The 17,416-nt window shown below is 35.1% G+C and overlaps 2 protein-coding genes across 2 annotated transcripts in view; one reads left to right on the top strand and one right to left on the bottom strand.

Moving 5' to 3' along the window:
- Nucleotides 1-1,913: 1,913 nt before the first annotated feature.
- On the top strand, nt 1,914-2,504 carry LOC142616043 (uncharacterized). Its single transcript, XM_075788933.1, has one exon. It carries the CDS (start codon nt 1,914-1,916, stop codon nt 2,502-2,504), a length of 591 nt encoding a protein of 196 aa, XP_075645048.1.
- Nucleotides 2,505-7,989: 5,485 nt separating this feature from the next.
- Nucleotides 7,990-17,416, bottom strand: part of LOC142615642 (uncharacterized) — a 29,110-nt gene continuing 19,683 nt past the window's right edge. Inside the window, exons 24-31 of the mRNA XM_075788381.1 lie at nt 17,039-17,164; nt 16,631-16,696; nt 14,730-16,546; nt 14,351-14,636; nt 11,302-11,535; nt 9,668-10,186; nt 9,351-9,483; nt 7,990-8,505 (exon numbers count right to left, since the gene is read on the bottom strand). Coding sequence (XP_075644496.1) covers nt 8,228-8,505; nt 9,351-9,483; nt 9,668-10,186; nt 11,302-11,535; nt 14,351-14,636; nt 14,730-16,546; nt 16,631-16,696; nt 17,039-17,164 — 3,459 coding nt within the window. The 3' untranslated portion in view covers nt 7,990-8,227. The remainder of the gene's footprint in view (nt 8,506-9,350; nt 9,484-9,667; nt 10,187-11,301; nt 11,536-14,350; nt 14,637-14,729; nt 16,547-16,630; nt 16,697-17,038; nt 17,165-17,416) is intronic.

Genomic DNA, 17,416 nt, shown 5'->3' with positions numbered 1-17,416 from the left:
TAGCTTGTTTTTTGTGAGTAAGAGACTCTAACGAAGAAGGAACTATGGATGGGTGTTTGGTTGGATGAAGATAGTTATTTTGTATATTAGGAGATGATTGAATGTTGTAATTATCCATGATACATTTCCATGATCTAAGAGATGGTTTGTTGTAGCTTGAAAAATCCTCAAAAATATTTGGGGTTATCTCAATCTTAACATCAATGTTTGAATACCCCCCATTTAAATTTTTATCATCCATATCTAAAATATTTTCCAAGTTTCCTTTGATAGACAACTTCTTATTCTTCTCGCCTACCAATTGTTGCCTAGAGCACGTATCATTCTTGTTATTTGTTGGAGTATTTGTATTTGAAATACTTTCCTCCAAAATAGTGGTAGACTTATCTAAAGGAAGTACCTCATTAGTTTTAGATACCTCTTGTGATGCCCTAATTTGATTGATTGTGTAATATGTATGGATTTGTGATGAGTCCCACATTAGGCATATACTGGGTTGAACTAGACTTTATTAACAACTACAAGAAGCCTCAATTGTAACTAGTCCTTTTGAGGTATAGCGTAGATATAACTAGCGTTTTTCCTTAGGTCGTTACATATGGTATCAGAGCGTTGGTTTATGATTCTGTAGACTTATACATTTAATCTTAAGATTATTTTGGAACAAGAGTGTGATCATGAGGAATTTTAGTGTTAGAATTATTTGACCTTTCATTGTGCTTTTTAGAGCATGTAGGAATGGTTGTTGTACTATCTGTGAGCTTGGTTTTGACCTTTAGGGATATTTAAAATATGTACTTATGATACATTGTTGTATTGCTTAAAGAGATGGCTCCACCAAGGAGGAACACAGGGAACGGTCAATCAAATGTTGGGGGAAACACTAATCTTCAAACTATTATTGAAGTCATTGGTGGCTTAACCAATATAGTGCAACATCAAGTAAGAGCCACCAATCCAACTAGTGCTTTGGAGAAGTTTAGAAAGCTTAACCCTCCTCCTTTCAAGGGTACAAAGGATCCAATAAAGGCAGACAACTAGCTTCAGGACTGGAAAGGCTCTTTAGGGCAATGGAGGTTAGAGATGAGCAATAAGTTATCTTTGTTGTTTTTGTATTTAAAGGTGATGCATTGGAATGGTGGGAGTCCATAGAGAGGACACATGGGAGAGAAGTTATAACTTGGCAGCATTCTGTTAGGCTCTTTCGCAAGAGGTATTTTCTCAATAGCCTGATGGTCCAAAAGGAAGTTGAGTTCATTTGCATAGCACAGGGTACACAATCAATGTATGAGTGTGACCGGAAATTTGCTGAATTATCCCATTTTACTCCACACATGGTTGACATGGAAGTAAGGAAGGCTAGGAATTTTGAATGGGGCTTAAGGGAGGAAATTCAAGGACCGGTTTCCATGTTCAAATTGGAAACATATGCAGAGGTGGTAGATCGAGCTCTCATAGCAAAGAGAAATTGCAATCGTCTCTCAAAGGCCAATGCTCAAGAGAGGAAGCCAAATTAGAGTAATTTTCTTAAGAGAAAGTCTAGTGAAAGTTCATTCACAAAGCAAGGGGTGCTTGATTCAAACAAGAAGACACATAGGACTTGTCCAAGGTGTGGAAAGGCTCATAATGGAACATGTTATTTGGAGTCAAGAGCATGTTTTAAATTTGGCAAGACTGGACACTTCATTAAGGATTGTCCAAACTTGCGAGCTTAACAAGCTACCAATATATATGGGAGCCAACAAAAACCCAAGGTTCAAAGTCGAGTTTTTGCTTTGACTAAGCAAGATGCTGAGGCATCCCCTTCAGTGGTTTCAGGTACACTTCTTATTTCTAGTCAACTTGCACAAGTGTTATTTGATTCTGGTTCAACCCATTCTTTCATCTCACATAGATTTGCTCAAAGGCTAAGTATGGTACCTGAAAGTATATGTGTTGCTACACCTTTTGGACCACAAATGAATACCAACAAAGTTTATAAGTCTTATAATGTTTTAGTTTTTGGAAGGGAATTAGAAGCATATCTTATATTGCTGGATATGTTTGAATTTGATGTGATATTAGGAATTGATTGGTTATCTACTTTTCATGCTTCCGTAGAGTGTTTTGGGAAGAAAGTGGTATTTAGAATTCCTAGAGAAATAGAATTCTTCTTTGAGGGAGATTGTGTGGTGAAACCACCTTTATTGGTTTCAGCTATACAAGCAAGACAATTGCTTAGGAAGGGTTGTGAAGGGTCCCTTGCTTGTGCTTTAAAGGGTGATAAAATAGAATTAAAAGTTGAAGACATCCTAGTAGTGAAAGAGTTTCCAAATGAGTTCTCAGAGGACTTACTTGGATTACCTCTTGACAAGGCGGTTGAGTTCACCATTGACCTAGTTCTTAGTACTGGCCCAATTTCCAAAGTACCATACAGAATGGCCCTTATAGAGCTCAAGGAATTGAAGGAGCAATTGCAAGACGTGCTTGATAAAGGCATTATTCGGCCTAGTGCTTCCCCTTGAGGGGCTCTAGTATTGTTTGTTAAGAAGAAGGATGGTAGAATGTGGTTGTGCATTGATTATAAGGAGTTGAATAAGGTTGTGCATTGATTATAAGGAGTTGAATAAGGTAACCATAAGAAAAGTACCCTTTGCCACAAATTGATGATTTGTTTGATCAACTTCAAGGCGCTCAAGTCTTCTCTAAAATTAACTTGAGATCTGGTTACCATCAGTTAAGAGTTAAGGAGGATGACATACCAAAGACAGCTTTTCGAATAAGGTATGACCATTATGAGTTCTTAGTGATGCCTTTTGGTTTGACTAAAACTCTAGCTGTTTTTATGGATTTGATGAATAGGGTATTTCATGAGTACTTGGATCGGTTTGTTATTATATTTATTGATGACATCTTGGTTTATTCTAAAAGCCAAGAAGAGCGTGAGGAACACTTGAGGATTGTTTTGCAAATTTTGAAGGGATAAGAAGTTGTATGCTAAATTGAGGAAGTGTGAGTTCTAGTAGAATCAAGTGGTGTTCTTAGGGCATGTGATCTCTAGAGATGGAATTACAATGGAGCTTAGTAATATTGAAGCAATAGTTAATTGGGCTAATCTGACTAATGTAAGTAAGGTCAGAAGTTTTTTGGGCCTTGCTAGTTATTATAGAAGGTTCATGGAAGGATTTTCTAGTATTGCAACTCCTTTGACTCGATTAACTCAAAAAAAAAATGCAAATTTTGATTGGACTAATGAATGTGAAAAGAGTTATGAGGTTTGGTAAGAAGGGTAAGTTAAGCCCGAGATATGTGGGGCCCTTTGAAATTTTGGAGACAGTTGGTTCTATTGCTGACCAACTTGCCTTACCACTAGCTATGTTAAGGTTACATAGCGTATTCCATGTATCCATGTTGAGAAGGTATGTCCCTAATCCTTCTCATATTTTGAGTTATGAGCCACTCCAAGTTCAAGAGAACTTGTCTTATGAGGAGTTCCAATTCAGATTTAGGATCATAAAGAGCAAGTGCTACATAATAAGACTATAGCTTTGATCAAAGTATTATGGAGGAATCATTCCATAGAAGAAGCTTCATGGGAGCGTAAAAATGAAATGCAATCCTAATATCCCCAGCTATTTCAAAATTAGGGTATGTTTTGAATTTTCGAGGATGAAAATTTTATAAGAGGGGGAGATTGTAACACCCGCCTCACTTAGATTAAAATTTTTTTTTTTTTTGCTTCTAGGATGGAATTGGTGAATTATTTGATTTGTTTTGAAGGTGATCTTATTTTGTTTTATGATCATTACAAATAAAATAAATAAAAGAAGATATAACGTGGAGAGTTACTTTGTGGGTTATTTATATAAAACCTTTTGTCTTCATTCTTATCAGTTAAGAAAAATGATAAGATATTAAAACCTATTTGAATTAGAAGTTTAAAAGTCTATTTGGGAACAGCTTATTTGGCTGAAATTGAAAATTTTTTACTGAAAGTTTGGAAAATAAGGTTAAAAGCTAACAGAATAGTACAATGAGATTCGTGAATAGTACCAAAAAGAACTTAAAAATTCAAATAAGCTGAAACTTGTAGTTCATCGCAAACGAGCTCTAAGTGTTATTGGAATCTTTTATAGTTCCAGCCCATCTAAACAGATAAACCTTTATTTGGGGCTAATTGAGAATTAAAATCTTGGAAGCATATTTAAGTTTTATGGGCTTCTTGGAGACTAAAGAAATAAGTTTTAGTGGGTTCTAAACTCCAGCCCAAATAGGAAACATATTTAACGTGTAAAACTAAAAAGTAATCTTAGGGTTTCTTGCATGAAAGGTAGAGAAAGAGACTGCAAAATTACGAGAAAAAAATTCTGCATCCATGTGGTCAGGTATATATCTCACTCAAAGATCTATGGGAATAACCTACGAAACTAGTGTAGTCTATAGATTTGCATGATTATTCCATATGAACTCATGAATAGGTGTTAAGCCTTTAAATGTATAGTTACTGGAGTTCATGCAACTTTGGAGTGGTGCTGAGTTCATGACCCTTGTAATCTATAATATTGTTTCAAGTTTCAAATACTTCCATCAGTACATGCATAAGCTTATTTGGATGCCATATATATATATATATATATATATATTGGGTTAATATCATCTACAAGCATATGTTTATTTGGAAGTCAACTTGTACTGAGAGAACTTCTAAATAACATAGATATCTACGTATTCGGCTCATTAGAATTGGATTGTTTACTAGGTATTGATTTTTGGAGTACTTGATAAAACAATTGAGTACTAAATTAGTCTTAGTTTCAGAAAAAGTTGTGATATAAGAATTTTAGAATGAAATTTATATTTTCATTGCTACCTTAGTGTATCTATTCTTATTGAGTCATCTTGTCCTTATTTAGGTCCTAGTTGACATTGATTCAAATAGTTGAAGTGCAGTTTGGTTTAGCAACTAGAGGTAAGTAGACTTCTGAATGTGACGTCTCTCAAGACACACATGCGCGTGCGCGCGCGCACGCACACACACACACATACATATTTGCAAAAGTGAAGTTTCAAAATATGTTATTATTGTCAATGCTTTATACATACCCAAATTTGACTATTTCTTGTATGTTTCTTTCAAACTATATATGTTAAGAATGACTCAAAAACTATATTTTTGAGAAAGTATTCATTATATGATATATGATTACCATATTGTAATAAAGTAAGAATGTTTTCTAGTGGTCAGCTAGACAGTCTGCAACCTTTGCCAACACAGGGTTAAATGTTGGTCTTTGGGCGAAGTAGTGTTATTGTGGTGCGGTGCAGTGTTATCGTTTACTCTTTGGAGCTAGTGTTACCTCTTTGAGGTTATTGTTATTGTTTCCCATGGAAATCACCCAAAAATGTTTTAGCATTTTATGTCTTGTCTGGCTAACCTTTCTAAACTGAATTATTGATTTATTATTGTTGGCCTTTATAAGTGGAAGAAAATTGTTTATATAAAGGCCAACAACAATAAATCAATAGTTCAATTTAGAAAAGTTAGCTAGACAAAACATAAATTGCTAAAACTCTTGGTGGGTGATTCCTATGGGAAACAATAACAATAACCTCAAAGGGACAACATTGGCTCCAAAGAGAAAACAATAACACTAGCTGCAAAAGACAAACGATAACACTACACCACACCATAATAACACTACTTCGCCCAAAGACCAACACTTAACCCTGTGTTGGCAAAGGTTGCAGACTGTCTAGCTGACCACTTGAAAACATTCTTACTTTATTATAATATGGTCAATGCAAATCATATATCATATAATGAATACTTTCTAAAAAATATTAGTTTTTGAGTCATTCTTAACATATACAATTTGAAAGAAACATATAAGAAATGGTAAAATTTAGGCATGTATAAAGCATCGACAATGATATAAGATTTTGAAACTTCACTTTTGCAAATATATATATATATATATATATATATATATATATATATATATATATATATATATATATGTCTTGGGAGACGTCATGTTCTGAAGTCCACTTCTAGTCACTAAACGAAACTTCACTTCAATTGTTATCTATATATATATATATATATATATATATATATATATATATATATATATATATATATATATATATATGTCTTGGGAGACGTCATGTTCTGAAGTCCACTTCTAGTCACTCAACGAAACTTCACTTCAACTGTCTGAATCAATGTTAACTAGAACCTAAATAAGGACAAGACTACTCAATAAGAATGGATGCATTGATAGCAATGAAAATATAAATTTCACTCTTAAAATTCATATCTCACAACTTATTCTAAAACTATGACTAAGTTAGTACTCAATTGTTTTATCAAGTACTCCAAAAATCAATACCTAATAAACAATTCCAATTCCAATGAGCCAAATACGTAGATATCTATGTTATTTAGAAGTTATACTAGTACAAGTTGACTTCCAAATAAACATATGTTTGTAGATGATATCAACCTTATATATATGGCATCCAAATAAGCTTATGCATGTACTAACGGAATTTTTGAAACTTGAAACGATATTATAGATTACAAGGTTTATGAACTCAGCACCTCTCCAAATTTGCGTGAACTCCAGTAACTATACATTTAAAGGCTTAACACCTATTCATGAGTTCATATGGAATAATCATGCAGATCTATAGACTACCCTAGGTTCGTAGGTTATTCCCATAGATCTTTGAGAGAGAGATATACCTGATCACACCGACCACACGGATGCAGAATTTTTTTTCTCGTAATCTTGCAGTCTCTTTCTCTACCTTTCACACAAGAAACCCTAGGATTACTCTTCAGCTTTACACGTTAAAATATGTTTCCTACTTGAGCTGGAGTTTAAGACCCACTAAAACTTATTTTTTTAGTCTCAAAGAAGCCCATAAATCTTAAATATGCTTCCAAGACTTTATTTCCCAATTAACCTCAAATTAAGGTTTATCTGTTTAGATAGGCTGGAACTCTAAAGGATTCCAATAACACTTAAACTTCTATTCCAAATAGGTATTAATCTCTTATCCTCTTTCCTAATGGATAAGGATGAAGACTAAAAGCCATATATAAATAACCCACAAAGCAACTTTCCACTTTACATCTTCTTTTATTTATTTTCTTTGTAATGATTATAAAATAAAATAATATCACCTTCAAAAGAAATCAAATAATCACCAATTCCACTCTAGAAGCAAAAAAAATTAAATTTAAGTGAGGCTGGTGTGATTAAACAGATTCTAAGTCAATGCTTTCGTGGCTTGATACTAAGTTGCTCGAACCCTATTGTCGATACCAAGCTTGAGCCTTGTGGCCTGGACTAGCACCGCTATCCCAAAGTAAGGCTACGATCATGGCTTGCTGCGAAACCCAAAATTATTGAAAAGCATAGGGTCGGGTGGTTAGACCTTCTCAGGTCTGCCCTCACCTCGGAAACTGACCTTAGTCAAGTTGGGGGGTATTCTACACCTCCACTATGGTTACATTCAAACTCCCAGACCAACTTTATAAGCAAATGGATGCAATCTTAAGAAGATTCACAACTTGTTTGTAGGTTGAAAAATCCAAAGGTTGCTTGTCTTGGTAATAGGCCCATGGATATAGAGTTCGATTCTCATTTGTTATATAAGATTTGCGATGGCAAGATACATTTAATTTGATAGTTCTTGGGACTTGTAGAGTAAATGCAAAAGCAAATTTTTTGCCTTACTTGGCAACAGTATGCAAGGAAATGACCTCACTACGGAAAAATGATGCTTCCTTTATCATGAATTTAATAAGTAGACCTCACTATAAATATAAGAAAAAAGGAGTATCATTCTTCGTGCTTCAAAAGTACCTAAGAATTACTCATTTGCTGGACAAGCTTAACAAGTGCCCTCAACAAATGGCTTGCCAAAGGCGTATGCCGTCATCACGTTGTTTTTTAACATTCTACTTTGATGTGTAGTCATTACTCATTAGTGACAATATAGAAGTAATGATGCACCCCAACTGGAATTCAGTTTTAAAAAAAGAACACGTACCCCAGCTGGATATTTTCTCATTTGCTTAAAAAATAAATTATATTTAAGCACAGATCATATACCTTTTTTCTAAGCTACCAAAAAATCGGATGGGGGTATATCATGTATTTTTACAATAGATGCTTGGGATTTGACCCAAACACATCCTGTTGATTGGAATGCAATCTCATATTACCCCTTTTTTTTACATCGTCCTTCGTTTCTTGTTGTTCATCCATCTCCCCATTTTCATTGTCATTATCTTCCTTTTCTTGTTAGCACGATGCTTAGCAGCAATTCTCAACTTCCTCTTGGCATTGCGCATTGGATTGACAACAGCCATGATCTTTTCTTCTTGTTTCCTCTTATCCCTTTTCGCCTTGAGATTCTTCCTGATCTCACTGTAAATTTGTACAAAGCTCTGGATGCCTAGAACTTTCCTTAGAGTTTCACAAACTTCCTGCGCCAACTGCTTAATATCATCTGGAGGACAAGGCAAACACATTAAAATCAAATTCATTAGGTTGCACTAGAAAAACAGTATGTACACGACATGACATAGAGCATGCAATTTCTATCTGATATTCTGTGAGAAAATTTCAGTCATATCAACAGATGATTCAAACCATAATATCGTATCATGTCACCTTAGGAGTTTGTAAAAAAGATAACCATATTATGGAAGCACTGCAGGATTGTGCAGGTGTGTGCAATGTGTAAAAAAGCCCCACTTCAGCCTAGCTGCTATATCATATTTAAGCCCAGAAGTTAAAAAATTAATTCCGTGGAAGCTTTGACCAAATCATATACAAATTAACAAACTATCAAAAACGGGGAAAAAAAATTCAAAGGATAGAGATGGCATAATACATTAATGTATAGTCCCTGTCACACATTCTTCAGACGTTCAGTTAATGCCTAATAATAGACATCCATTTAATCATCTTAACTCTGTGGAAAGAAACCACCCCCCAAAAAAAAAAAATCCATTTTATTAATTTAATAGGCAACAAATTTGAATTTAAAAAAAAAAATCACACATATTAACCTTCTAAAAGGTTTTTAAGATTTAAAAGATTATATTACAAACAATGGATAAAGGCTCAGCACCTAAGGAAAAGGAGTAAACAAAAAATCCCTTGTTTCCTGGAAAAAGTCAAAAACTAGATGCATAATTCATCATCACATATCTCAATTACTTAACACTTGAAACAAAACAAAGCACCTGAGCAACAATACAGACAGAAAATAGATATATTTGTAATGTAGCATCACTATTCATATATGGAATCAAACTAGGAATGTGGAACAGTGGGAACCAAACTCACCAGGGATCACTTTCCCAGCAAACCCTTCACAAACTTTATATAGGGGTAGAAGGATTTCATATGCATAATGCAGGCAATCATCCAGACTGATTTGTGATGAGATTTTTTCAAAACTATTGAATACAATTTTCATCTGCATAAACATTTAAAAGATCATTAGTAACAAGTATTTTAGGAGGTAAAAAAAGATAAAGAAGTGTGTTGATTTCAAGAGTATGAATAGTGTCTGAATAGGAATCAGAATCATTGTGGAAATTTTCAGGGAATATCTATGATGAACCTAACAAATCATATTTCTCAACATCTAGAAAACAAACCTGAATAGCGTCCATCTGAAGGGCAATCTTTCCCATTCTTTTAAGTAGATAAGAAATGATCAAATATCGAATATCTTTGGAGTGGTCATGATCCTTTTGATCACCAGATGTAAGAGAAAAATATACGTTTCTCCCTTTTCTTGAATCAAGCAATTGGAAAGCTTTAAGAAATCGGCCTTGCTCATGCTCATCAAGGCTAGACCAGAAATTTGGAGAATCTAAGTACTCCATTTGTCCCATTAAAGAATGCACACCACATATTGTGAACACAAAGTTTTGTGTTATGAGGTTGCTGGCAGCATCATCATTGAATGGTGTCTTCAATTGGCAGCAGAGGGAAACAGCTATAATAAAAAGTCTACTTGGTTTCATAAGAAAATAAGTCCCCAGTGATTTTTCTTGATTTTCTCTGCTAGCATCTATTACATTGGCAAAGTACAAGGATATAAGGCGACTTGATATGTGGCGTAACCACATGTGTGGGTGCAAAAGCAGCTCACAGATTGCTTCCCAGATATCCTGAAAATTATACAAAAGAATAAACAAACAACCGAAGAAATGAAACCAAAAGGGATTTAATTTAATTTTTTTTAAATCCAACAAACCTTTTGGGCTTGGCTTACCTTTTCAACTGGACATTTAGTTAGTTTTTCTTTGAGAGAGAATGATGTGGTAGTGGATTTTAATTTCCACCAAAGGATTAGTTAGTGGGTGATGTGGCTGCTTCTCATAAAAACAAAAGGAGATGTCTAGTTAAAAAACTACTAAAGGTAAGCCAGACCCTAAACCCTTCAATCATCAAGTTCCAAAAAGAGACAATTAAGGAAAGTCAACATAAACCAAAACCAGCTTAAAGCAACAAAATCCAAAATTACAAGGCCTTATCCAACTACCAAGGGATTGTTGATACTTGATAACCAAGAATGTCCAACTTGGTTAGAATCCAGAAAAACAATTTCACAATTTAACCAGACAATCACATTACAATTGCCTTGTTGGCAGCCAATTTCATAACAATATATATTTTCAGTTTCAGATTATTTAAAAGATCATTATGTTACACTAGGAATAAAAAGAATTGGCCACATATTTATCAGACAAACCGTTCACCATGACTAGGCCTGTGAGAGGATTTTTCAAGGATATGATTTATGACTAGTAACTCAAAGGACTTTATTCTAAAAAGATATGAAGAGAGATTATAATTTTGATATTTGAGCACCCATAGTACTGACCATCTCCATTTTTACACAACACAATATTAAAAAATAACAGTTGGGAGTACATTAAGACTAATAATGTAAAGATTTCATGAACAATACTGAAATTCAAAGTTGGATTGTACTAGACCACCAACCACACTATGTTCAACCAACAAAGTTGAGTCAATAAGTTCTACTGTTCCCTACTTAAGGACTTGTACCTGACCCCATAAGGACTTGTCACCTTCTTCGTACACCAACCACCCCAAATAAGTTCTACTGTTCCCTATTTGGCTAGTACAATCCAACTTCTTTGTGCCCCCATAGTACATCCCCAATGTACTCGGCTTGGCAATTTTTTTATTATTAATAATATTCTTACGTTATTTATCAAAAAAAAAAAAACTAAATATTATGTGAAGAGTGACATACCTCAAGATCACTTTCAAAGAACAAATCATGGAACTGATGCAGCATCTTTTCCAACATAACAAGTGAGTAATATGTCTCTCTCCAGGAAGTAACAGCAGTTTCTTCAGAAAAATTTAGTTGCCTATTAGTGACAACATTGACAGCAGATTGCAAAATTTTTCTAGTCACAGGCAATACTTTATTGACATATCTTTGAAATCCTTTCTTCATAACCTCAACTGATAATCCCAAGACCTGTACCAAAAAATTCAAAGATCTCTAAACTATGAATATTTTGAAACACAAGAAAGAAATCTGAATGAGCATCTAAATTTATTAGGATTTATGTTATACACAAGGGGATTAGATCATATCAGATCATTAAATCTAGTTTACAATGTTCGGAAACAAAATGTGATGAGACAGAAAAATACAGTTCCCACTGCACTTTTGGAACTGTTATTAATCTCATAATACTCAACAGAACACCTTTTGAGGCCATATCAAATATATAAACACTGCAAGATTACATATCCCAATGAAATGTAAAAGCACCTTCCACTAATGAAAACGGCTTGGGGAATAGAGTTCAGTTTTAGCATGGTTGTTAGTGTTTAGATCAGCCACTTCAAGTGTCTTTCCCACTTTTATTGCTACAAATCGGGAGGCATCTGTGAAGAAGTTGGTGGTGTGGCAGAGTGTGGGAGAAAATTGGAGTTGGGATGTGCAATTCCAACGTGATTTTAATGATTGGAAGGTGGCGTTGGTGGGGGCTTTTCTTCAAATGAGGATGTGGATTGGGTGAGGTGAAAGTTCAAGAGTAATGGAGATTTTATCATCCGCTCTATTATATTTCTTTTGACTTTGAAAGGATCTTTTTCTCCACGTTCCCTTGGAGAAGCATTTGGGGGTGAAAGCTCCACGTCGGGTTTCCTTCTTTGTTGGACGGCTACATGGAGGACAATTCTCACAGGAAAGAATTTGAGGAGAAGAGGTTTCTCAATGGGAGATTGGTGCTGCATGTGCTGGTGTAGTGGAGAGGATGTTGATCATCTTTTGATTCATTGTGAGGGGGCTTAGTTACGGAATGATGCTTTTAGATCTTCTGGAGTCTCTTGGGTCTTGCCTAAGAGGGTGCTTGATTTGTTAACTGGGTGAAGGAATTGGTTGGGGAAGCGCTTGTCAGATATTTGGAACTTGATACCATTGTGTGTGATGTGGATAATTTGGAGGGAGCATCATGATCATATTTTTGAGGGTTTGGAGCGTTGAGGGAATCATCTCGTAGAGTTATTTGCAGGGGCTTTGTTTGATTGGTCTTGGGCTTGGGGATCACTTCTAGTTATTCCATTTCATTTTTCATAGACTCTCTCTTATCTGGTACATAATAATTATTATTATTATTTTATTGTTTTGGTTGCTTTTACATATCTTTTTAGGCTACTTCATCCTTTTCGAATGAAGTAGTCCTTTCTTTTAATAAATTTTTTCTTACTTATCAAAAAAGATTTGAAAAAGATTAGTAAGCACGCAGCTTAGGCAAGCTAGCCCAGACCAACCAGACCAATCCTGAAATTGGGCAAGCTTGATTTGGTGTTTCTAAGCCGAGGTTAGCTTTTTGATGAAAATCCCATCCCTAATTTAGTTCAGGCTGGGCTAGGGTTGTGGTTCCTACAATCCAAAGCTAACCTGTCACTTCATCGGTTTATGTGATCTCATTCAATTTTTTGTTACTGCTCAGATAAACCCATGATTATTTGACTTTGGTTATCTGTATTTTTTATGAGTATTTAGCTTTCTTCTATAGCCATGTCTTTGGTTTTTACATATCTCTCATGTCTATGATGTCTTTATTTGCATTCTGTAATTGACGATTATTAATATTATCATTTATCTTATGTACCCCTTTAATATTGTTAGGTAATGAAAATAAGGACAAAAATTCAAATTATTATTTTTCTAACATGAAACTAACTACCAGCCTACATTGACCTAAACCTCACCCTGCCTGAAGATCAATTTGACTAAAATTACAAGCTAGCTTGAGCTATTCCAAACCCAAAAACTTGGTTTGGATTAAGTAATATGACTTGAAGTTCAAGCTGGACTGCATTAGGATTTGAGGTGTAAGAACTTGGGTTGAGCTTGGTTTGGCCTCCAACCAAACCAGCTGACCCAAGCTGGAGCTCTACGATAGTATGTGCATGGTATGCATGCTGGACCATTTTACAACTGCCCAAAATTTTTGAAGTAATGGTTCTACAACATGACAAAAGAGCCTGGTTGTCTGTTTTTGTTTCTTGTATATCAACTTTAGGTATCCCACTTATATTGACAATTCTATCATTAAGCCTGTAAATGTGGGGGAGACAAGGGGGTGTTAGTGTCTGAATAGTTAAGATTTTTAAATTCATAGCTCTACAAAAAGTTTTTCTTTTTGATAAATAAGATAATTTATTAGAAGAGAGGATCACTTAAAATAGTTCTACAAACAGTAAATTTCAAAAAAGCTGCAGGTATGCAAAATACATGGTGGAGACGATTTATCAGTAGTTCTTGACATCAGCCCTATATAGGTAACTTTGAGTGATAAAATAACTAGATTCAGAAGACATTAACACTTTAAGCATGTTTACAACCATACTTGGAGGTAGTGGTGCCCCAGAAGGGGGAGGGGTTGGGGGGGGGGGGGGCAGAGAGAGAGAAAAGTACCATTAAGTGTTACATGAGTATACTGACACTACTTTAATTTCTGGTTGATTTCTTCTTCTCAGAGAAACACACTTTTGTTTCATAAAATTTCACGAGTACTCCGGGTCTTGATATAATAGACTAATATACTTTTCATCTTTTTCCTATTTTATCTTAAACTAAAAACAGACTATTTTCTACTATTATAAATGAAAGGTATTGATGAGACAAAGTACAAAGTACAACGAGCAATACATGTATGACAGGATTGCACTAATGAAGACGACTAATCCACCCACATCAGAATTATCCACCTCAGACTACTTACAAAAACTGAAATAAAATTAACCACCTCAGAATAAAATTCACAGAATATTACCTGGGCAGCAGCACTCCGCAGTTTCTGTGTCTCTTCTGAATATGAATACCAAGATAATGTGTAGTCTAGAATGGAATGAAGTGAATGTGGGCTTACACACCCAATGAGTTTCTTTATAGCAGCACCAGTCATGGACCGAACTTTATTATCATGATCGTTGGATAAGCAAATCACCAGATGCGTAAATAATGTCAGTGATTGCTCATCAACATTTTTTTTGGGAAATTTGACTATGATTGCATGAATCATTTCAAGCACAGATTCTCTCCCAGTTGAATGCTCATATCTGAAAGAATTGTCAAGTCATTTTAGGAAAAATAAGGAATTTTTATTTTTATTTTCTATAAAAAGAAACCAAAATTTACTTGCAGATACTTGCCTTAGATTTGAAAGCAGAAAAGCTAGATGTTGTTGCAAGCGTTTTACAGAAAGCTGATAACCAAGTAAAAATTGCAACAAAATTTGACTAGATTTCTTTCGAATTGAATCCACTTGACTTGTCACCATCAATTCCCCAACTTGAGTTACAAGATCATATATCTCGGGAACAACTAGCTTGCGATTAACAATTGCCTTGAGCAAAGAAAGGGCAAGGCTAGAAGGATTTCTTTCGAGATCAACAAACAGGGGAAACTGAATTAACAGATGTAACTGAGCTGACGAAAGGGTAATTTTGCTACTCCGCAGAAGCACAGCTAGCAATCTTAGACATGACTGCATTAGAGGACTGCTAGAAGATACCAAACCTTGTGCAATATCCAAGACTGCCACCTTTATTTTATCAGCTTGAGACTCAAGGGATTGTAAAGGCAGTCTTACCAATGGAGTAAGGCAACTAAGGGATGCAGATAAAATATCTTCATACCTGGAACCTAAGCAGTTGCCTAGGAGTGTGACAAAAGGATCCAACATTGATAACACATGTTCATCAATTTTGTCCCGTTTCAAACTTCTTATTCGTTTATGCAATATCCTGAGAGCAAACACAATAATAAGATGTGAAGATACATTCACAACTCGTCCAGAAGTTATTCTTTTTCCACTCACATCTTTTCTAGGATGTTTTCTTGCCTCCGCAACCAATGATTGTTCACCTTGACCATTTCCATCTTTAATCCCATCTTCAATGAGGCCATACACAAAGATGAATAGGTCAGTCTGATCTACAGATGGATTACGTTCAATACCAACAGCTATGTGATTCAACATCCTTTCCAATTCTGTTTTGACTTTTGGTGTCATCTGCTTCTGCAAATGAGTTGTAACAGGTGAAAGAAGCTTCAAGGCATGGGTTTTGAATGTTATACTCTGGGCTATCAATTCCAGTGTTTTAAAAGACATTCGTGTCTTTGTTTCTTTCATTTTTGAAGCAATCTTTCCCACTTCTTTTTCTTCGGCAACATCTCCCATTATGTCATTTTCTACTATGGAAAGGAGATCTCCCAAACAGTAATCCAACTTCCCAATGACAGGTATTAAAAGAGACTTGGACAAGATGAAATTGAGAGTGTATCCCAATACATGCATTTCAAATCCTCGTTTCAAGGTCGCTCGCAAAACCCTGAGCACAAACTGCAGGTATTCCAGCCCAAGCTCCTTCAAACAAGCAGCCAAAGCTGATCTAGCTTCATCACGTATACTTTCCAAACGATTCTTTAAGAAGTTTGCAATGCGATGAATGATACTTGAAAGGAGTGAGTCCATCACATCCCCAGGAAGCAACTTTAGTAGCTTCAGTGCAGCAAGATTGATGTTAATGCTGACCTTATCAGGCTCAGAATTCAGTAGCTTCTGTATCTTAGGGAGAACAGTTTTATGCAGGCACGTCTGTATCTCAGTTGCAATATTCAAAGTACTACACTTGTGCACAATGGCTGAAGAACCACTACCAATGGTCACGGAATCAGAATCATTCACGAAAGAGTCGTTGCCTTCTTGGCTCTTCGAAATTTCTAGAAAATGAAATTGGTCCAGAATAGAGCAAGTTAGTCTCAATAAGAGCTTTTGCTTGTCCGGTTTCAGAGTAATCTCTCGAAGGCATCTAACTAATAATGCATAGTATGACTTCCATTCTGCATGACCAGAAATAGCTGCAAGGGCCTCTATGCATGCACCTCTAACATGTTCTCCTTTTCCGTCTTGTACATCAAACAAAATATTAAAAAAGAGCGGCACAAAAACCCCATTTATGATTCCCTGAAGCAAAATAGCAGCACAGTAAATTTCAGTACTTAGCAGCACATTTTGAGGAAGCAAGAACATAAAGCGTAACATAATTACCTCCGACATACTGCTAGTACTGATAACATTCTTAAAACGTAATAATGCCCTTGCTCTCCTATGCCTCTGCAAGAACACATGGATACATCAGAGGTAAGTCTACTTGCTTGGGAGAAACTAATGATAAAAAATATTTCGTTAAAGGTTATAGCATACTGAGATCTGTTACAAATAGTTACAACCATGACACTTAAGATGCTTCTCTCAATGTTAGAGAAAAGAAATGCAAAGGATTATCCTTATTCATTCTGAGTCATATTCTTTCAATAGAGCAAGGTGATTATTATCAAGAAGATTAGACATAAACAACTCTACTATCACATGTAAGACATGAAATGAATAAAGTTCAGATAATGATAAACACAAAAACATGTGAAGCCTTAGGAGGAAATAACACAGAAAACTCACCTGCAAATGAATAATATTATTGAAAAAATCTACTTCAGCATCATTACTGCACAGCATCCCCAATGAATTAAGATTTCCTACTTCTGGAAGTTTCAACACCATTTCTCGTAGTAAATCTATCCATTCCTGAAACAAAAAACATAATGATACAAAGGATTTAATTTATGCAATTTTGGTTAATTAAAATAATCATTATTATTTTTAATCATGAAAAAGTTTTAAAAGTTTTTTGATATTTCTGTCTGCCACCAGCTCTTTGCACAGTCCTTATAAAGGCATGGAGAAAAAGGTCCAAGTATCATATTGAACTATTATTAAGTCATGCATGCATGAAGGAGCAAGTGCATTTGTCTGTCTCTGTATTTTTAATGTTAATTT

Source organism: Castanea sativa, chromosome 11 (assembly GCF_040712315.1).
Source record: "Castanea sativa cultivar Marrone di Chiusa Pesio chromosome 11, ASM4071231v1".
Classification (NCBI taxonomy): domain Eukaryota; kingdom Viridiplantae; phylum Streptophyta; class Magnoliopsida; order Fagales; family Fagaceae; genus Castanea; species Castanea sativa.
Note: the sequence above shows the minus strand (reverse complement) of the source record. Positions and strands in the feature narration are given on the sequence as shown.